The following is a 22,122-nucleotide window of genomic DNA, read 5'->3' on the forward strand; positions in this document are numbered from 1 at the left end:
CAACAATTAACTGTCTTACAAAATGACACTGTAAAACCTGTGAAACCACCAAGTAAATGAAAGATTGATCGAACCCATCAAAACCCTAATGTGACATTTGAAACTAATTAGTCATATATCTTCTAATTAAGAGCAGAAGGTTGGTATGAACATGGTCTTAGAATTTATTTGTAATTCTTACACAACTGGGAAAAATCATCTAGTTACCCTGTTACAGTATGCATATCAATTGAATTGCACCCAAAATCTACTTAATCACCAAAATTGATTACAGTATTTTCTCCCAATATCAGCTTGTTTTCCAAACCATGAATACAACAAACTGCAATAATTTTTGCTAAGAATATCTTCCAATTGACCTGCAATGCACTGAAATATTCATACACAATTTTCTCAGTGCAAAAGACAGACAGAAAAGGGCATGGGAAATCCTGTGGGAAAAAAGAAGAAACGTTAAGCTAATCATCTCCCAAGAGAAGAATTTTTTAACATGCAAATGGCCAATAAAACGTTGTTCTATAGAGGGCAAAGAAAACACAATTTAGTTAGGCATATTTTTTCAACCTCACTGCATTTGAACTATGATTTCCTCATCACTATCTGAACAAGAACAAATTACTGAGAGAGAGAGGGAGAGAGAGAGTATTGCAAAAGCACCAATGAACATACACCAACAAAGGTTTAATGAAAGTCACGGGCCTAATTCAAGGCATCCTTACAACTATAACAACACAACTGGCCCTTACTCAACAAGCCGCTGCTCCAATTAGGCCATCTATTCCATAAACATAAACACAAAGGCACACTTCCCACACTACACAAACGAGTAGCAAAGTCAGCAAGTCCCAAGCTCTCTTCCAATAGATTATCAAGTTCAAATGCTTAAATCTGTCTTTTTTACATTTCTTTTCCCCTTTTATTTTCTTTTTGTTTGTTTGTTTGTTTTGTTTTGTTTTTTCCCCTCCTTTTTGGTAATACAAATACTCACAGCATAAGATACCAAGAACTGCACACTAAACGGACCCATTATGCAGAGTGGGGCAGAGTCCTCCCTGTTGCCATGCTCTTGTCCCCAATCGGCAAGATAAAAACAGATGTGTACACCTGAAAGCCCATGACAAAAGCCCACAATTGCTGTGGCACCTATCCAGGGTGGTGTTCCTCTATTTTCCTACATCATTGATCAAAACTGAATTATTTGCTTCCTAATTTCATGCTGTTGATTTCAGACTCAACCAGCAAGAAAAGGCCACACTGAAACAACCAAACGGGACAGTACAAAGAAAACATGAATCAAATCACAAAATTAGTTGCAAAACACACGCCTCATCACCGGATTCTGCACTGATTCAGAACTAGCCCCATTCTGGGATTCAATCACCATTCCAAATGCAACAGTCAGATACAGTACAAATCAAGAGGAAAATAAGATCGGTAACAAACAAGATAACGTAAGGAAATAAGTAGAGAGAGAGTAGTCAGACAACGTTTCAATATCAACCGATTATCCTGATCCTTCACCATTAGATCATCTTACATGGGAAGGACACACTGACTGATCCTATACTTGCAAGCTAACAAGGCTCTATATGCCTACAAAAATCTAAAGTACCCTTTTTCTGAAATTTTTCAAAACAAAAATCTAGAAAGACGTCTTGGTCTCTGTCCTGATAACCCTATCAAAAAGCAAGAGATAGGAATGGGTAAAAGCAGTGCACAAACAACAATGATATATGTTAAAGAATGGAAAATATAACAGGAAGTGGAAAAACTAAAAAATTAGAAGCTTAGATTCACAACCTCTAATGTTTCTTCCAAAGCTGTTTTTAAATACTCTCCTCCCATTTAAACACCCATTTTCCAAATGTAAGTCTAAAATCCTGAAAGGAAGAAACTCACCTAGCAATTGAGGTTCTGAATGTTCTGAATGTGAAATTTGATCCAAACAGGCTTAAGTCATTTTCTACCCGTGCAATCTGCTTACAGGATTTCACTAGCTCTTCCATCATCCACAACAGCACCCTCTTTCTGGTTTAGCACTCTCTTAGTATATCCAGTCTCAGCATAATCCACATCAGTTAATGACAAATCTCCCATTTTGGCCCCTTCTAAGCTGATCCCAAGTGAATTAGATTCACATAATATCTGTTCATTCACAAGAATGCATTTCTGATTGTCACTTCCATCCACATTACATCTACTCTGTGACAACCCACCAGACAACCAATCATCAGAAATACTATCCACATCCCCAGCAGCCAAAGGCTTCAATTTAACCTCCCCAGAGAAGCTGCCCTGAGATGTTCCACCAGACCTACTTATACAACTTTCTGGAGAAATAGACCCCAGCCTCTGTGGGCTAATAGAAGCCCGCTTCTCTGCTTTAGCTGTCTTTGAATCCGACATTTCAGAATCTTTTTTCTTCTTGAGCTGCTTTTCGGCAGAGCGAGACTTGCAGCCTTTTTCAGCATCTTCTTCATAAGTTCTTTCAACATGCTGGCTTGTTGTGTGCCTCAATGGTTGTGACCGTTTATACCCATCTGAAAAAACATAACCAGGAATTTGCTTCCTACGAACATGAGAAACATAAATATCCATCCCGGGTTTCCAAAACATGTACATGCTTACGTCATGCTTAAACTCATCGACTGTTCCACGTATATCAAATTGCTGGCCTTCTTGAACTATTACCCCTTGTTTCCTCTGTAAGCCCATGAAAAAAGCACAATGTGGGCATGGTTTGGAAGCATCTACATATTCATTTGGATAAGGATGGCACTGCAACATGCCATATGTGTCCCGTTCTATCTGCAATGTGACAAAAAGCAAAGATAAGAAAGGAAAAATTTATCATCTTTCATTATTACATCCATAAGATCAATAATCATGGGCAGAAATTTTGGTTTAAGCTTACTAGAAAAGCAAATTTTTACCTTCAAAGTAAGTTGTATAAGCCGAGATTCCACCCAGCCTTTCCAAGCTAGCAAATCATCAGCATCTGCTGCAATTATGTCCATCTGCAGATAGTTTTTATATGCCTCAAAAAACAGATACGGCTCGAACAGAGCACTCCACAGGGCTCTGTTCAGCTCAATCTCCTGAATTCAGAAAAACAGTAGAAAGACATAGGCATCGTTGGTCAAACGGAGTCAGCAATTTGGCAGAGGGAAAAAAATTAAGAAAATAAGAAATTACCCGATTTGTCCTTACCTCACAGATCTTGTTACCGTGACGAAACTGATCCATCATAACCTGAAGAGTACTTGTAGAGATATTGTAGGTAGAATTCATGCAAGGGTATGCAGGAGTTATAATTGGCATAAGATGAGTTCGATCCCCAGGGTTTTTTCGAGGGTCCCATACAGGAAATCCAAGTTCGTGCTCTTCTATTGGACATAGCAGCACAGGGTTTGGCCAACGCCATTGTGTATAAACTCTAAAGAATCGAGAAACCAGCATACTGGGAATTGCATTGGGGTAAAGCTGGCAAACCCGAGCAACTAAAACAGCCCAATTTACACCACCAAGAAATCCAGTAACCTATGCACAGAGAGAGAGGGGGGGGGGGGGGGGGTGAGAGGGAACACACAAAATAAGCACCTTTATCTGAAAATGAAATGACAATGGCGAGATAGAACTTCACGATGTTATCTTACATTTGAATAAACACCGCGCCTCTTAGCCCAAAACTTCAAACATTTGAGTGCCATGCGAAAGTGCTATAATATTTAAAGGATTAAGCACCTGTCAAAACAAATATTGGTATTGATGATTCCAAGTAAAGAAGACAATATGTTCACCTTGACATCTGGAACAAGTTTCAGAATTTGATCTGCAACTCTACAACCATTAAGACTTTGAACAGTTTGCTCATCAACATTGCTGAGAACAGATCCATTTGAGATATCCAAGTCCTGTTAAGATGTTAGTTTCACAGCACCAATGACAAAAATTGTGTAGAAGCAACAATAAATGCAAACTATGTAGCAATGAGATTCAGAAAATAGAACATTGCAAATTAAATGGAGAAAACATATTAGCCAGAAAGTGTCAAGAGCATAAATGAATCTAAGAAACAGTTCAAATTAATAATAAGTAAATGCCACTAGATTGTGGAAATAATCCATGAAAAATATCAAAAGCATAAATGAATCTAAGAACCAGTTCCAATTAATAACAAGTAAATGCCACTAAATTATTGAAATAATCCATAAAATATGCATCCATGCAAGGTAGTAAATCTGTGACTTTCTTCACCATTCACTTTTAAAATGCATGCCAATTATGCAACCAATCTTAAGAACCATGAACCATAATTCATTTGCTTTGTTAGCCATTAAGTTAACTGCCCAGCCATGACATAGTCCCCAAAACCCCAAAACCAAGAAAGGGGGAAAATAGAAAAAATCTAAAAGTTAGTAGGACCAGAGGAATTCAAGTGTCAATGGAATGAGACAAATAGCAGTCACAAAAGGCTTAAGAGCAAGAGCAGATGCAAGTTTCCCTGAAATGAAACATACTAAGAAGTGAGAAAATACAATGCATGGAAATATCTAAATAAAGGCATCAAAAAGTACAAAAAGGTATGCACCCTAAATTGATCACAAAACTCTTACGTTTGGCACCAGCTTAAAAGTTGGCTAAGCCCCAAAAGGCTGGGCATGTTTGGTTGGCCAAGCATATTGGAAAAGGATGTCTTTTCAGGTTACAAATTCATAAATAAAAGCTGATTTAAAATAAATAAAATAAACAGCTTTTCCAATGGTTAGCAAATGCTTCAAGCTTTTTTAGCAGGTGCTTTTTGTTGGGGCTTTGTTTTCAGCTATTTTTGGGGCTTTTCAGCTGGTACCAAACATGGCCTCAAAATAAAAAATTATTGCATGCCTTATAATTTCAAGGGTAAACTACTAATAACTCCTAGTAGTTAGACTTAATTCTCATAAAGTCTTATTGAAAATAAGTCCTAGTAAAATCGTCGCTAAAAAATTTTTTGTGACTATTTTTTACGTAAGTTGCTAAAAATTGACAATTAATGCCTTTTTATGTCATGATTTTTATAAATTGTCCCTAAAACTTACAATTAGTGACTTTTTTGGTAGTGAATTTTACAAACTGTCGTTGAAAGTTAAAAATTAATGACTTTTTTTTGACAATTTTTTTAAACTGTCCCTAAAATATAATTAGTGACATTTTTTGTGACAATTTTTAAACTGTCACTGAAAATTAACAATTAGTGACTTTTTTTTAATTGTGTTTGATGAAAAACGCCATTAATTATCATAGGACCTATTGGATAATAAGTCCACCTATTAGGACCTACACGTAAATTACCCTAATTTCAATTGCTACATGCAGGAAAACAACCAGTCCAATATTTGAATCCATAATAGCGCTTCCACATCTAAAAAGCCAAATTTGAGTCCTATAAAAGCAAGGGTATCTATGATTACACAAAATTGCCATGACACCGTGATGGCATCAGATCAGCTAGTCCAAACAATGGCCCATCTTTTAGGTATTAAAATGCATATTAGAAAGTCCCATCAATAAAGCTTACTTAGGCCCAAGGAAGCAAAAAATTGAAGCTAACTATACTAAAATAAGTGAAAGAAATGATAAGACCATAAGCACTGAGAAAGTTAAAATGTAGTTCAACAAATTCCAAGAATTTAAGCTTTCAGAATGGAAATAGTGCCAAATCATGAAAAATAAATGATCAATGAGCTGCTAAATATCACATTACCAAAGAGATCATCAACATCGTATTGACAATAAGACATTTCACAAGTACAATGTGAAGCAGAGAATAGTTAAGAGATCAAAATATTACTGGAGAATATACACCACAGTTTTAGCAGCAGCTTTAAACACATTATGCACTTGCGAAGACAATATAACAAAAAAATGATTCACAAAACAGAAGTTTTATACATAAAACTCAGCCAGAATGACGTGGTAGAAGTATTTTCATAATTATTAGCCACAATGATGGGTGTTTTGGCTTGAAATGAATGAATTACAAAGGCCACATCATTTAGTAAGAGATTTTCGTACAAAAGTTCAGTTTGTATACCATTACCCTTTAACAAAAAAGAATCCCTGTGACAAGAAACAAGCAAATCATAACACCAACCCTGCTAGTGATACAGAAGAGCAAGTTTTGATCTCAACATCTCATCACAGAGAATGAAACGTCTGGCTCAGGCAGAACCAAAATGGCTACTGTGTGCTATAGCGTGTCAAAAAATATAATTAGAAAGTCTCAAGTGATCTATGCATTATGCAGGCAGAAGAGGGAATCAACACTGTCTAATTTAAAGAATACATGGACAGGGTTGTTAAAATTGTACGATTCACGATTCGATTCATACAATTCAATATAAGTTTCAACTAAAAAGATTTGAAACATACTGTTGAATCGGAAATTGAGTGAATCAATTCAATTCACGATTCACCACAATTCAGTTTTGTTTTTGTTTTTATTTGCATAATGCAGAAACTGACGTTTTTGCCTAACTATCAAGAAATAAAAAAGAGATCATTTAATTATATTGATCTACAAGGTTTTATATGTATATACATATATACAATTTAGTTATATTCATAATTTTATTTTCTTTTAAACACTATGTGCATGGTTGTTAGAATTCGTACGATTCACGATTCGATTCATACAATTTGATACGAGTTTCAACAAAAAAGATTCGAATCATCCTATCGAATCGGAAATTGAGTGAATCGTACAATTCAATTTACGATTCATTGCGATTCACTACGATTCAGTTCTATTTCTTTTTTTGTTTACATAATGCATGAAACAACATCGTTTTTGCTAAACTATGAAAATATATAGAAGAAAATAATTAGTTATATTACTATACGCGATGTTATATGTATATATATTATATATATATAATTTAGTCGTATTGATAATTTACTTTATTCTAAACTCTGTATGCATTTTTATATGTATATAAATATATAAAATAATATATCATATTAAATAAAATGAAGCTTACGATTCATGATTCGATACAATTCACGATTCACTATTTTAGCAAAACAATTCATGATTTGATTCGTGATTTGACAACAATGACTATGTGTGTATTTATATATAGAAAAATGCTTGAGACACCTAATTATCACTCCTAAAAACCACCCCTAATAATGTATTTGACAAGTGTCAAATTTTGATTTGTCAAATATTCCATCATGTGGGGTTTAACCTCAATGCTACATCATTAGGGGTCATTTAGGGGTGATAAATGAGGAGGATGTAGCATTGTTGTTATAAATATATTAAATTATATATCATATTAAATAATCTTACGTTTCACTATTTTAACAAAATGATTCATAATCATATTCAGGATTTGAAAACAATGTCCGTGATGGATATCATTTTGTTGGACAACACAGGTTGAAAGTGCAAATAATAAATGCTTCCCAACAATGATTACCTGGCAAACAATAGCCATTTCATGTTTCATAAAAATTTATTTAAATAAAAAATTAAAACTAAAAGAAAAAAAATAAAATAAAAAATTAGCAACCATGCAACAAGAAAAAGGGGTATTCCACACTTACTTCTGGTACAACCAAAAGTGATATACTTGCATAAAGAAGATCAATTGATATTCCCTGAAACTTAAACTTCATTACTGGAACATGAGCATCTGGAACTGGTTGAAGCTCAGTAACTTCTTCCATTTCAGCCAGCACATCATGCAATATAATAAAGAAATCTTCCTGGTAAAAAAAAAAAAAGACAAAAACAAAAACAAAAACCTTATGTCAACCTTTAAATATAAAGCTTGTGGATTCACAAACCTAACAAGAAAGAACAAGCCAAATTATAACCAACCTCTCTATTCACATAAGACGGCCCAACACACAAGGTATCCATGTCAGCCCCAGGCTCGTATAACTGTCAACATAAAAATTTGTTGCTGAATCCCCACATGATCTGAATTCACTCACTAAGCATAAAAGGCATTTTAAAACAAATAAATAAAAGTGAAAATTGCCATAGTTCTTAAGTTTTTATAAACAGCAGAAGTCAATAAATTCTAGTATTGTTTTTGAGTATAGACTTGCTGCAGACTAGCCTGTGAAGCCAAATCAAACACATCGTAAATACTATGACTTATTGTTCTATAAAGCATCCTGGAATTCCAAAGGTGTTTCCAGTGCACAAAATTTGAGTTCCTATTCAACATATCATTTAGCCCTTTGACAAGTCTAGCCTAGTAATAACTCTTCTCAACCACTAAAAGCCAAAACCATCCCCTTCATTCAGTTTTCATCCTCGGCTACTAACTCGTGACTAAAAACTATGGCCTTGTTTGGTTTGTATTTGAAAAACATGTTTTGAGATAAAAAGTACGAAAATTTGTTTGGTTTGGCTTTTTTTCAAAAGATGTTTTGAAAAATTATTTTGAGAGAGTTTTGGAATAAGTGATTGATTTGATGTGTATGAGAGAGAGATTTGTTTGGAAAATTTGTAAACCAAACAAGTTTTGGAAAAAAAATTTGGAAAAATTTGTTTAGTTTGATTACTTTTGAAAACTTATTTGTAGAGAATTTTTCCCAAAATTTTTTGAGAAACACAAACCAAACAAGGCCTATTTTTTTATTTTTTATTAGTAAAAAAGTACATTATCCAAAACTCCTTGAAGGGGCAAATCTTATACACTCAAAAGGCCAAAGCTTGGAAGCTATACATGCATGTACAAACCTCTTAAAAACCACACAAAAGACAACATAGAGAAGAGGAATCCTCTCTTAACCAAAAAATGGAAGTTGAACATATGATATTTTGCTCTCTATAGCATCTTGAAAATCCAAATATCAAAGCTAAATTCGTCATATACAATTTCAAATCTTCCTATAAGGCGGAATGATAGATGCAAGATTCACATTAACACATTGTAATTCTATTATGAGTTTTTCCTCTAATTATGTTACCATGTTTTAATTTTAACTGTTTTTATGATTCAAGAGCTGTTACTATTGAGAAGGTTGTTTTATATGACAATTATTTATTATAGGGTTTCTTAAGGCCTATAACATGACCTCGTAAGAAAAAATGAGAATAGGCCTTGGAGAATGACTAAAAGTTGAACATGGAAGAACTTATCTTCTTCTTCTTCACTCATCATCTCTTTCTCTTCCCTGATATATCTCCATTCGCTCTTTCATCTCTTGTCTACCTCGGTACTCCATATATTTCTCCTCACTCTATTTCCTTCTCCTCGATTTCTTCATCTCTTATTGATATATCTATCTCCATGTTGTCTCCCATCTCTTATTCCTATATTGTATTATTGTATCTGTCTATTTTTATCCTTCAACTCCTCTCTCCATACATTAAAAAGAAAAAAAAGAAAGAAAAAAAACAACAAATTGACAAGCTTTGTTTACTAACCAAGTGTTCAATAATAGTCTCATGTGATCCTGGTTACATAAATTTGGTATCAACGCAAAAGTGATGCAATCCATAATAAGCAAGAAAAAGTAAATTTAAGGAATCAGAAAACCAAAAAAATGTACGGCAAGCCTGTACTTACCCCCAAGCGATATGACCCAGAAGTAAATATGACAGCATTTGCATCTTCTACCATTTGATCTGTGTAACCTCTCTGATGGGTTAATTGCTTCACCCAACATTTCACAATCTACAATATAATAATTTTGATGACAATCAATCAACTCATTAACAAATAAATAAGCTTTTGGAAAAGGCTATGAAACACATCAATCAAAAAAATGAATCTATGGCATAACTGCTCTTGCTTTTATGTAATTGCTCTTGTGGGCATCTTCAGAAATCAAAAAAATGTTACATGTCTACATTTGGTTGTAGGATTTATATAATAGTATAGATATCGAAGTACAAAGCAATGCATCTTCTGTGAATCATGTGTCACTGGAATATATATATATATATATATATTTATATATGTATCTATCTTCTATATCTACATCTATACTATAATAAAGAGGAGGCACAACTTGGTGTTTATGTCTCATTTATTTGGTTTTTCCAAAGTACCCCTATAGCAATTAGGTGAATAGTCATACCTTAAATTCAGGTTTTTCTTTCCCCTTCAAGTCTCTCAACTTCTTATTTCAAATTTGAATTCAATTATACAGTTTACAATCTTATTTTTCTGAAATAAAATGATCATATACACGCACATTGCGTGTGCCACTTTCTAGTATATAATATATTATACATCCATAATCAATTCATCAAACATGTAAACTACAAGCCTTCATCCTCAATGACATTTACTCAATTGTGCAAAACCCACAGGCAACACTTACACCAGAACAATGACAATGAATTTGTCGTGGATTATATGAGACCTAAACATAGAGTGCAGTTCAAAAGACTATTCTAACTATTTTAAATTCAACAAGCAAACAAATTAATTACCTCATCAATGCGCTGAAGAACTGCTGTTCTTCTCGCAGCATCTTCATCGCTCTCATAAAGCCCCGAAACAATCAAAAACTGCCAAACATTACAACAGCATAATCAGAAAATTGCAGCTTTGCGATATCAAATACAAACTAGTTAATTTTCCAAATGATTGAATAAATTTTCTACCTTTTCCAACTCTGCATTTTGTTGAAAATCAGCCTCAGTTGGCCCGGCAAGCGATATTGGCTTTGTCACACCATGCTTTTTCTCCGCAGCCGGCGAAGACCCATATGGATCCTGCTCCATATCACGATAGTGGGCAAAACCCCTATGAAAATGCAAAAAATTAACACTTAGTAACCAAACATTAATAAAATCCCCAAACCTAATTGACAGAGATTACAAAAAAATTGCATTCACACAATAAAACTGAAATCGAACTGAGATTTGGGCCAGAACGACAAAAAAGAAAAAGCAAAGACAAAGGCTTGGTATGGAATTTGACGAAGACAAGTGATGAAAAACCCTAAACCTACGAGATACGTATTCATGCACCATCTCCAATCCATACTCATATCTTTCATCAAATTTGAATTTGATAAAAAATTAGTCAAAATGTTATTCCAACTGTTTCATCAAGTTGGTAGGGAAAGGAATATTTTTTATCAAATCAATGGAACTTTTAACCTTTCATCATTTTACAGGTAGTTGTTGGTGGTTACCGGCCGGACAATCGGATTTTGGGAGGCTGGATGACCGGCCGGATTTGATCATATACGAACAAACTTTTCCGAAAAATTCTAGCGATAATTTTATTAAGAATTATTTTTAATAGAACTTCATTAATACTTTAAATTTTTACTTAAATTAAAAAAATATTTGATGACCGATTAAAAATGCTCATAACTTAATCATAACCATATGTATAGAGAGAGAGAGAGAGAGAGAGAGAGAGAGAATGAACCGGATTGAAGGGCTCCAGTGAGAGGAGGAGGAGAGCGAGACCGAGAGCGAAAGATCGTATAACCGGCTCCAATGAAGTAGTTCAAGTGTTGTTGCAGCGTTTGGATAGCAGTCACGTTTTAGATGAAAAAGTAAAAACACTTATACTTGTAGACAAAATCATCAATTGAAATTATAAAAAGGCAGACTTCTCTCTAATCATAGATGTATATTACGGGTATCATTTTGATAATTTAAATAAATTATTTAATATAATAAATTTATTGATTTTATTTTTATAAAAAATTACGTTAATTAAATATTAATAATTATTTGATCGGATCAGATTTTTATCAATGGTATACATAATTTACAAAATAAATTATTGACAAAAATATGATCTGATCAATTAGTTATCAATATTCAATTAACGTGATTTTTTACAAAAATAAAATGCTCAGCGAGCTCTACACATGGTATGATTCGAATTATTAAAACATGACCCGCGATGGCCCCATGGGCAGTGACGGAGTCAAGAGATTAAATCAAACGAGACGCTTATTAATTATAATATTGAAAATTTTTATAAAAATATTTCACATAAATTTTTATAATCGACTTCAAAAAATATTTTTAAAAAATAATAATAATCACTAGTTTGGTTTCTATTTCCATAATTCATTTTTCAAAAAATTCTATTTTTTTTATTTTTTGTATTTTTTTATTTTCACATTTTTTAAAATATTTTTATACACACTTAACATAAATACACTTAAAAAATATGATATTTGTGATTTTTTTTTTAAAAAAAAAATCACTAAATACCAAAAATATATATAAAGAAAAAGAAAAAGAAAATTCAATACATCTTTCATATGTGTATTTATTATTTTTTTAAATATTTTTTCACAAATATTTTACTATCTAGATACATTTGAGTAAGGTGCATATAAAACGTAAAAACAATTGCTTACAATTTTAAAAATATTCATTAAAAAAAAAAAAACTCAATTTCTAGAAAATTGAAACCATACGCCCTTAATGTTATTTGTAACTATTATATCATAGACAACATAAAAAAGGGTCATGGATTTAAATTTTAAAATAAATTATATAATGATAAAGTAATTTTTATACAAAATTTGAGTAAAAATTCAATGTAATAATAATATTACGTCATCATTAACATGCGATATCACTAACCAATAGTAAGGAAACAAATATATCTAACAATCTAATAAAATCTGTATATTTAATAAGATTAATTATGTTTGCATGTTAATAATAATAGATATTACTGTTATATTAAAATGCTCATAAAGGTTATTTTGGGAAGTAGGTTAAAAATTAATTTTTTGATTTTTGTTTGATATATTTTTTTTTAAACATGTAAAAAAGTAGACAAATAATGTGATAAGAAAAAAGGTAAAAGAGCTAAAACGGTCAAAATTGCCAAAATGGGCCATAATAATATGGTTTATCGTAATTTCTTTATTTTCAATTAAAACAACAATTATTATTCTCATAATTTAAAAACTATCATGGACATTCCACTCTGCATAATATTTTTATAATTTTTTATTTAAAATATTTTCTTTATGTTTGTCAAAAAAAAATCCAAAACTCAACGGGGACGCGTTAACCCCTAGACTCTCAGTGTCTCCGCCTTTGCCTACGGGTTCAACAATACCGTCCAGTCCATCTTGACGGTGACGGGAGACAAGCACCCTTAACAAAACTTAATTTAGTTGAACAAATTTATAATTTAACTTATAAAAATTTATATTATGTTGGCATTTTTTATTAAAAAAAATACACTAATAATTATAATTAATATGATCGAATTGTTATAAAAGTCATAAAATCAAACAATTTAAATTATAAAAATCAAAATAAAAACAAGGGCTAGAAATGAAGTCAAACTGTGATAAAAACAAGGGCCAAATATAGGATTGCAATATAATTTGCCTTAAAATATTATATTAGGATGTTCTAAAAGTGTGTTACCCAAAAGACAACTTAAGAGGGTGGTGAATTAGATTTTCACAAATAAAAATAATAATATCCTAATAAAAATTATGACTAGCACAATAGATAAATATAGTTAATGAAATAAAAATAATAAAAATAAGTGTTCTAACAACTATGCCAGTTAATGATTTTAATACAGTGAAAATGTGAAATTTAGCTATGGCAATTTAAATAAAATAAAGAGATAAGGGAGAGAGAGGCAAACAAATTTATAGTAGTTCGGCTTTAACTCGGTCTACGTCCACTCCTCAAGCTTCACTTGAGATTTTCCACTATACTCTAACTTCACAGGGTACTAACAACCTTTTCACAGATGCAGCAATCCTCCATAGATTTTACACAGACTTTCTAAGTCAAAAACACTGAGTGTACTACACTCTTACAAGGCTGAAAAGAAGGTGTTTTTGCTTTCACAAAAAGTTACAAGAATTATCTCTCAAAGATAAATATAAAAATGAAGTTCTGGTTTTTTCTGTAAACCTCACACAGGAAAGATGGGCTTAAAGCTATACGTCTCAATGCATAATTTCTGAAAGAGGATGTAAACAAAAATTGAAGAACACTTCTCAGAAAATTTTTCAGAGAATAGATGTGAGTGATTATAGATCAAAGAATATTTTCTAGTTTTTTTTTTTGTAACTAGTTTACATTAGAGGCTTTAGTATATATAATGAAACTTATAGCCGTTTATAACCGCTGTATTCATTTGAATATATTTCACTCTATCATTACTAATTTGAATATCTTCTACTCCATCATTACTAATTTGAATATCTTCTACTTGAACTTTTTGACCTGTTACTGTGTTGGGTTGTTTGAAACTTTGTTTTGGGCTGTTTGAACCTCTAGTTTGGGCATTATTTTTGGGTTGAAATGAACTTCTGATTTAAGCAAATATTAAATACATTCAAACAATATTTAAGATAAAAGTTTAGGTGAGAAATAATGGGACAAAATTTATTTTGATTCTGTTTTTCTCTTTCAAATAAATTAAAACATAATTAAACAAATCATCAACATAAATTTTGGATTCTATTAAAACACAATTAAATAAATCATCAAAATAAATTTTGGATTCTATTTTTCTTTTTCAAAAAAATTAAAATATAATTAAATAAATCATCAAAATAAATTTTGGATTCTATTTTTCTCTTTCAAATAAATTAAAACATAATTAAATAAATCATCAGAATAAATTTTGGATTCTCTTTTTCTCTTTCAAATAAATTAAAATATAATTAAATAAATCATCAAAATAAATAAATCTAACAATCTCCCCCTTTTTGATGATGACACACAATGATGTTTTGATTTGATTTGGGAGTTAGAAAGGCTCCCCCTCAAGTCATGCTCCTTGAATTCATTTCTAAATACATAAGTTAGCACATGTATAATAAATAAGCTTTAATCAGAGACATGATATGAGACTTGAGATTAACCAACTATAAAAGAAAAAAAATTATAAATATTAGTTGGTCTATATCAGTTTTAAAAAAAAAAACTACCATGATACCACAATACATAACATCATAATATAATACATAATACATAAAATTATAATATAATACATAATATATAACATCATTAATTTTCTCCCCCTATAACATTATTAAAAGGAAATCATGGCTCAGAATCTGGAGGAGGAGGAGGAGGAAAATGATAATTATAAATGGCATAAAAAATAGATAATCAAAACATATATATACGATTCGCGCACCGCTCTCTTTTCCGTCGAAAATCGCGTCAGACACGCGGCCTCGCTTTTACGTCAGCTGATCGACAAAAACGAGACGGGTCAATCAACTGTCTTGACTCTCTCTCCCTTTTGTCTTCTTCTCTTCCGTTTTCTTTTTCTTAATCACTCTCTTCTCCTTCTTCTTCCTTATTCGCGTCCATCCCTTTCTTCTTCTTTTAGAGAGAGATAGAACAGAGAGACCGAGCAGAGCATAAAGACTTGCCAAAAACTACCCTCCTTTCAAGTACATCTCTCTCGGCTACCACATGGCCGCATCCCATCCCCTCACTCTTTTTTTCGGACCTGAATAATCCCTCAAGCGCTGCGGGGTTGAGTGCCCTAACTCCTACTATTCTCAACCTGCCGATGATGTCGATTGAGCAAATAATAGCAGCGCAATCAGATATTGAAGCCAATCATTTCACATTGACGTCTTGTATGGAAACGGTGACTGCAGTCACAAAATTGGCTCATTGACTACAGAACAGAACGAGTGAGCAACTTGGCCTTTGATAGTCAGCGAGAAGTCGTCGCTCTCGGCAAAAACACGGGGGCAAGGCCTTCAAGGGTCGTCCAAGGTGATAAAAAGAAGAAGAGATCGGTGGAAGAGGCGAGTAAGTGAGGTCGGCCAATAGCCGGAAAAATGAAGGGAATTTTTTGTTTGTTTGTTTGTTTTTTTTTTTTTTTTTTTGTATATATGAATATTTTGATTTGTGTTTGTTTTTATGTTTAATGTAATCACTTGAAGATGAAAGTAAAGTGCAGAAAAAAAATCAAAATTAAGCCTCAGGACAAAAAAAATAATAATAATAATGAAAATAAAAGAAGAAAAAAATAATAAAGGAAATAAAGCCTATTAGTAAAACAACAAAAAAATAAATAAAAAAGTAAAAGATATTAAGCTTAATAGTAACAAAAAAATAAATTAAAATAAAATAATACCAGCCAGAAATTATACTTAATGGGACGCCGGTGTTGCTGGAATGGTAATACAAAAAAAAATACCATGAGGGTTTTAAAGAAAATCAATGTATACAAAGTAAATTTTACCTCAAGATGCAGAATCCAAAAAAAATTATACAGTTGAGAATAGCAAACTGTTAAGGATAATAAATGTATGAAGGACTTGAGAGCATGCAATTGATATAAATGTTTCTATATCAATGTAGCAATACACATATATCATTTTAACAAAAATTCAAGTTTCACAGTCATAACAAAACTTTTTAAGTAGAAATCGACATTCCAAACTCACCACGAATAAAATTGAAGCGATCCTCGCTTAGAGGTTTTGTGAAAATATCTGCCATTTGCATATCGGTCTTTACAAATTCAAGTACAATATCCCCTTTTTGAACATAATCTGTTAAAAAATGATGTCGAATTTCAACATGTTTTGTTCGTGAGTGTTGAACCGGATTTTTGCTTAAATTGATGACACTAGTATTATCACATTTAATACGGATATGATCATAATGCAAATCAAAGTCCTCCAATTGTTGTTTCATCCAAAGTATTTGGGCACAACAACTTCCGGAAGCTATATATTCAGCTTCGGCCGTTGATAAAGTAACAAAATTTTGCCTTTTGCTATACTAAGATACTAATGAATTACCAAAAAAGTGATAAGTGCCACTGGTGCTTTTTCTATCAAGTTTGCATCCGATAAAGTCGACATCCGAGTAACTAATTAAATCAAATGCAACACCTCTAGGATAAAACAGTCTCAAATTTTGAGTGCCAACAAGATATTTAAAAATTCTTTTAACAGCATTGGGATGTGATTTCTTAGGATTTGATTGATATCTAGCACACATACAAACACTAAACATAATATCGGGTCTACTTGCAGTTAAATAAAGAAGTGAACCAATCATACCTCGATATTTTGTTTGATCAATGGACTTACCTTTTTCATCATTGTCTAGCTTAATGGATGTGCTCATAGGTGTTCCAGCTATTTTTGAGTCATACATACCAAATTTTTTGAATAGTTCTTTTGTGTACTTTGCTTGGTTGATAAAAATTATTTCCTTACATTGTTTGATTTGAAGCCCAAGGAAATAATTTAGCTCCCCCATCATACTCATCTCAAACTCACATTGCATACACTTGGTAAATTCCTTACATAAGGTTTCATTAGTAGCATCAAATATAATGTCATCCACATATATTTGCACAATAAGTAAATCATCATTTTTAGTTTTAACAAAAAGTGTTGTGTCAATTGTTCATCTAGAAAAATTATTTTCAATCAAAAATTTACTTAATCGTTCATACCATGCACGAGGTGCTTGTTTCAAACCATATAAAGCTTTTGATAGTTTAAAAGCATGATATGGAAAAACATGATCTTCAAAACCTGGGGGTTGTTTAACATAAACTTCCTCATTTATAAAACCATTAAGAAAGGCACTTTTTACATCAATTTTATAAAGTTTGAAATCTCTAAAACATGCAAATGCAAGTAACATGCGAATGGCTTCTAATCTAGCAACCGGAGCAAAGGTTTCATCGAAATCAATACATTTTTCTTGATTGTATCCTTGTGCAACAAGTTTAGCCTTGTTTCTTATAATTGTGCTAGATTCTTCAAGCTTGTTTCAAAAGATCCATTTGGTACCGATAATGGTATAATCTTTAGGTTTTGGCACAAGTTCCCACACTTTGTTTCTCTCAAATTGGTTAAGCTCTTCATGCATAACTATCATCCAATGTTCATCGAATTCGGTTTCTTGAAAGTTTTTAGGTTCAATCTGTGAGAGAAAAGCTAAGTTACTACAAATGTGTCTAAGTGAAGAGCGAGTTTCAATACCTTTTGTAGGGTCACCTAGGATTAAATCCTTAGGGTGATTATGAACAAACTTTCATTCTCTTGACAAATCATCATTGTTTCCTCCTTCTTCTTGAGATGGAAGAATAGGTTGTTCAATCTCTTTGTTCAATTTACATGGTTGGTTCTCTTATTTGTAGATACTTGAATCTTCCACATTTTGTTCCAAATCTATATTATCACTAACAATTTGCTTTTGAGCAAATATGTTAGTTTCATCAAATGCCACATGTATAGATTCTTCCACAACAAGAGTTCTTTTATTAAAAACATGATAAGCTTTGCTAGTTAAGGAATAGCCAAGAAAAATTGCTTCATCAGATTTTGAATCAAATTTACCTAAGTTATCCTTACCATTATTATGCACAAAACATTTACAACAAAAAATGTAAGTGACTAATGTTGGACTTTCTATCATGCCAAAATTCATAAGGAGTCTTTTTGAGAATATGTCTAATTAATGCACGATTTAAAATATAGCATGCGATGTGAACGGCTTCGGCAAAAAAATATTTAGGAAGATTATTTTCGCAAAGTATTGTTCTACTCATCTCTTCTAAAGTTCTATTCTTCCTTTGTACTACACCATTTTGTTCAGGGGTTTTAGGTGCTGAAAAATTATGTCCAATACCATGCTCATCACAAAACAATTCAAATTTCTCATTTTCAAGTTCTCTACCATGGTCGGTTCGAATATTAGTAATAAGAAAGCCTTTTTCATTTTGAATTCTACGATAGAGTTTTGTGAAAGAAGAAAATGGTTCACCTTTGTGTGCTAAAAATATAACCCATGTAAATCTTGAATAATCATCAACTATAACAAGACAATAATGTTTACCATCTAGACTAGATGTCCTTGAGGGACCAAATAAATCCATATGCAATAGCTGTAAAGGTCTAGTAGTGGAAATATGAGATTTTGATTTAAACGATGTTTTAGTTTGTTTTCCTTGTTGACAAGTACTACAAAGATGATCTTTTTCAAATTTAATTTTTTGAAGTCCAATGACCAAATCCTTTCTCAAAAGTTTAGCAATTAAATCCATATGGGCATGACCAAGTCTTCTATGCCATAACCAACTATTTTCATTAGTAACATATAAACATTTAACATCACTAGCATAAAGAATATTGAGATGAAAAACATAAACACTATCATGACGATTACTAAAGAATAAAGCTTTTTGATCATTTGTGCTTTCAATTGTGCAATGTGATTTATCAAAAATAACTCGATTACCTTTATCACATAATTGACTAATACTAAGTAGATTATGCTTAAGTCCATCAACAAGTAAAACATTTTCTATAAAATGGTTAGGAGAAATACCGATGCTGCGAATACCGATGATTTTTTCTTTCTTGTTGTCTCCAAAAGCAACAAAGCCTCTATCTTTGGATGATAGTGTAGTAAAGAAGGATTTATCTCCGGTCATGTGTCTAGAATATCCACTATCAAGGTACCACTTCCCTTCCTTAGCTTTGGACTTAAAACAAACCTATAAGATGACAATCAAGCGTTGGTTTTTGGTACTCATAATTTCTTAGGTCTTTCTTGGTTAGTTTTGTTAGATCCCTTAACAATCCAAATCTTTTTAATTCCCATGTTTATATTATTTTTGAATAGATAAGAAGATATATAATGGTCTTTCTTTCTACAATAATAACAAATAATATGAGGGTGAGTCATGAGAGGTACCTTTTCAAAAATTGTATTGAGATTTTTTTATTTTTTAATAAGGTCATATCCAATGCCCGCTTTATCGAAAACACATCTTTGATTTCCAAGAAGCATGTTGAGATTATTTCTACCTTTTACAAAATTTTCAAGTGTTTTTGTTAAATCATCAATATTGTTTTTTAAAGTAGTTTTCTCATTAGAAATAGTATCAAAATCATTTTAAAAACAATTTTTTCTTTCTTTAATTTTTCTATATTAATAGATAAAGATGCAACAGATTTTTTCAACACATTTTTTTTGGCACAAACTTTTCTGAATTCATTTTGTAATTCATGAAATGTACTTTCAAGTTCTTCATAAAGAGTAGTTACCTCATCTTGAGTAGAGTATTCATCTTCAAAAGCCATGAGACATAAGTTGGCTACTTCATTTTCAATTTCATCACTTGAGCTTTCATCTTCACTTTCTCCCCAAGCTACTGTAGACACCCCATTTTGACCTACCCTAAGACTTGGACGCTTTCTTTTGATTACCCGATGATGACAATTAGAATGTGTTTCTCACAAAGTCTTCAGTAAGAAAGATAAAATTTAAGCTTTAATCCCAACCTTTACACATTTTTTGGCCAAACTATTTTAGACCTTAAAACCCTCTTTTCAAAATATTTTTTTTAAATGTTTCTACGATGTCCTAAGACTACTATTTTGATTAAAATATTGCCAGTAAACCGAGTAAGGACAAAGTGGAAATAAATGGAAGAGAGGTGAACTCTTTGAGAAATATTTAAAAACATCTTTTTTATAGGTTTGGAGTAGAAGAAAATAGGAGGGGATGGAAGAAAACTAGTTTTGAAAAAGAATGAGCATCAAATCATTAAGAAGGAAATGAAGAGCCTTCACTAAATTAGGCACATCTCATTGTACACTTGGAATTTAAATATAAGGCTACCACCACTGGAAAGTAAACTTCTGGGGCTTCAATTTAGACCCAAGAATCAACTAAGGCCAAGTCCGGATAAGGAAGATAGGCCCATTTGAAGTTGGGCTTAAGAGCAGATTTTGTTAACCCAGCCCGAGACAGCCTTTACTAAATTAGGCATATCTCTTTGTACACTTAGAATTTAAATGTGAGGCCACCACCATTGGAAAGTAGACTTCTGGGGGCTTCAATTTAGACCAAATAACCACCTAAAACCAAGTCCAGATGAGGGAGATATGCCCATTTGAAGTTGGGCTCAACAGCAGATTTTGTTGACTCGGCCCAAAACAGCAGCATCCCATTGTTTGGTTCGGTTGGGACACTCCATTGACCCATTTTATGACCCAAACATGTCCCAATGCATGTATACTCATCCCCCATTGCCCAGTGTTTGCTCCATTGAAGATAATGCTCCATTTTTGCTCCCATTAGTGTTCCATTACATTCATTTATGCTTTATTTTGTTTTCCACCATGTGTTCCACCATTTCTCCACTTGCTTAGCCTATAAGTATATATCTGATTGTTGAGAGGAAGAGGAAAATTGATTAAGGAGAGAACATTTGAACCAGAGAAAAAAGGAAGAAAAGAGAAAAAAGTTGAGTTTTTGAGCTAAACATACTTCTATCTTCCATATACACCCTATACCTTCCATACAAACTGAAATTTCATCTTTTCTACATCCAAAACTCCTCCAAAAATTCTAAATTACTTGAATTTCAGTAGCTTTGATCAAGAGGAAGAGTGGGTGTTGGTAAAAGTGAGCAAAAACAAGAGAAACAATCGCTTTTGACCACATACATCTCCAAGTCAACATTCTAGCAAGAATTCCAAACTTTCAAATTGAGTATTGAGAACATAATTCATACACTTGAGGGTGATCAAGAGAAGTTTGGAAATCGAGAAGTTCAATCTTTCTTTAGAAGGTGAATTTCTAGACTTTCATTTTTTATTTTATTTTATATTTTCTATTTCATATTTATTTTCTTACTTTTTATTTCATAGTGTTTTGTTATAATCTAAATGGTTTGTTTATCTCATATTTATTTTCATACTTTATATTTCATAGGATGTTATTATAATCCAGGTGGTTTGTTTAGCTCATAATAATAATAATAATTATTATTGCTTATTTGCTTACTCTTGTTTTATATCAATTATGTTGTAAGCTAACCGGTAGTGGTTAGTTGAGCCATCTACATATTTCTTATTTGTTCCTTTTCTTGGTTTCGCAACAAGATAGGTTTTGCTCAGCCTAGTTGTTCGGCCGGCCTATTTGGCCGGTTAGTTAGCTTCTTTCGGACAAGATGGCGTAATCTCTCAATGTCGACCAATTTCCGCCGACGATTCTAAGGAACATGAAGCTTTTATTTTGTTTATTTTTATTTTGAGTATTTTGTGGGGTTTTATTTTATTTTATTGCAATATTCCCTCATCTTTCTCTCATTTGGTCTGTAATAATTTATTCAAAGTATTGTAATAATTTCCCGC

At 32.2% G+C, this 22,122-nt stretch overlaps 1 protein-coding gene across 7 annotated transcripts; it reads right to left on the minus strand.

Moving 5' to 3' along the window:
• Positions 1-140: 140 nt before the first annotated feature.
• LOC114313343 (nuclear poly(A) polymerase 4) lies at positions 141-11,582 on the minus strand. Of its 7 annotated transcripts, none has more exons than XR_003647162.2 (12): positions 11,397-11,582; positions 10,619-10,760; positions 10,445-10,522; positions 9,573-9,680; positions 7,868-7,930; positions 7,591-7,752; positions 3,801-3,914; positions 3,657-3,719; positions 3,211-3,540; positions 2,934-3,098; positions 1,900-2,808; positions 141-431 (listed from the first exon to the last, which is right to left on the minus strand). XR_003647162.2 is itself a non-coding variant. In XM_028259726.2 (11 exons), exons 2-11 carry the CDS (start codon positions 10,736-10,738, stop codon positions 1,981-1,983), a joined length of 2,031 nt encoding a protein of 676 aa, XP_028115527.2. In that variant the 5' UTR covers positions 10,739-10,760; positions 11,397-11,582; the 3' UTR covers positions 1,476-1,980. The 7 variants fall into 7 exon arrangements, 2 of the variants coding, with proteins under 2 accessions (XP_028115527.2, XP_082752366.1); XR_003647163.2 differs by having other exon boundaries at positions 141-1,171; XR_014345108.1 differs by lacking the exon at positions 11,397-11,582 and adding an exon at positions 11,155-11,229.
• Between the last annotated feature and the right edge of the window lie 10,540 nt (positions 11,583-22,122).

This window comes from Camellia sinensis, chromosome 11, assembly GCF_055761805.1.
Source record: "Camellia sinensis isolate YWXY chromosome 11, ASM5576180v1, whole genome shotgun sequence".
NCBI classification, from domain to species: Eukaryota; Viridiplantae; Streptophyta; class Magnoliopsida; order Ericales; family Theaceae; genus Camellia; species Camellia sinensis.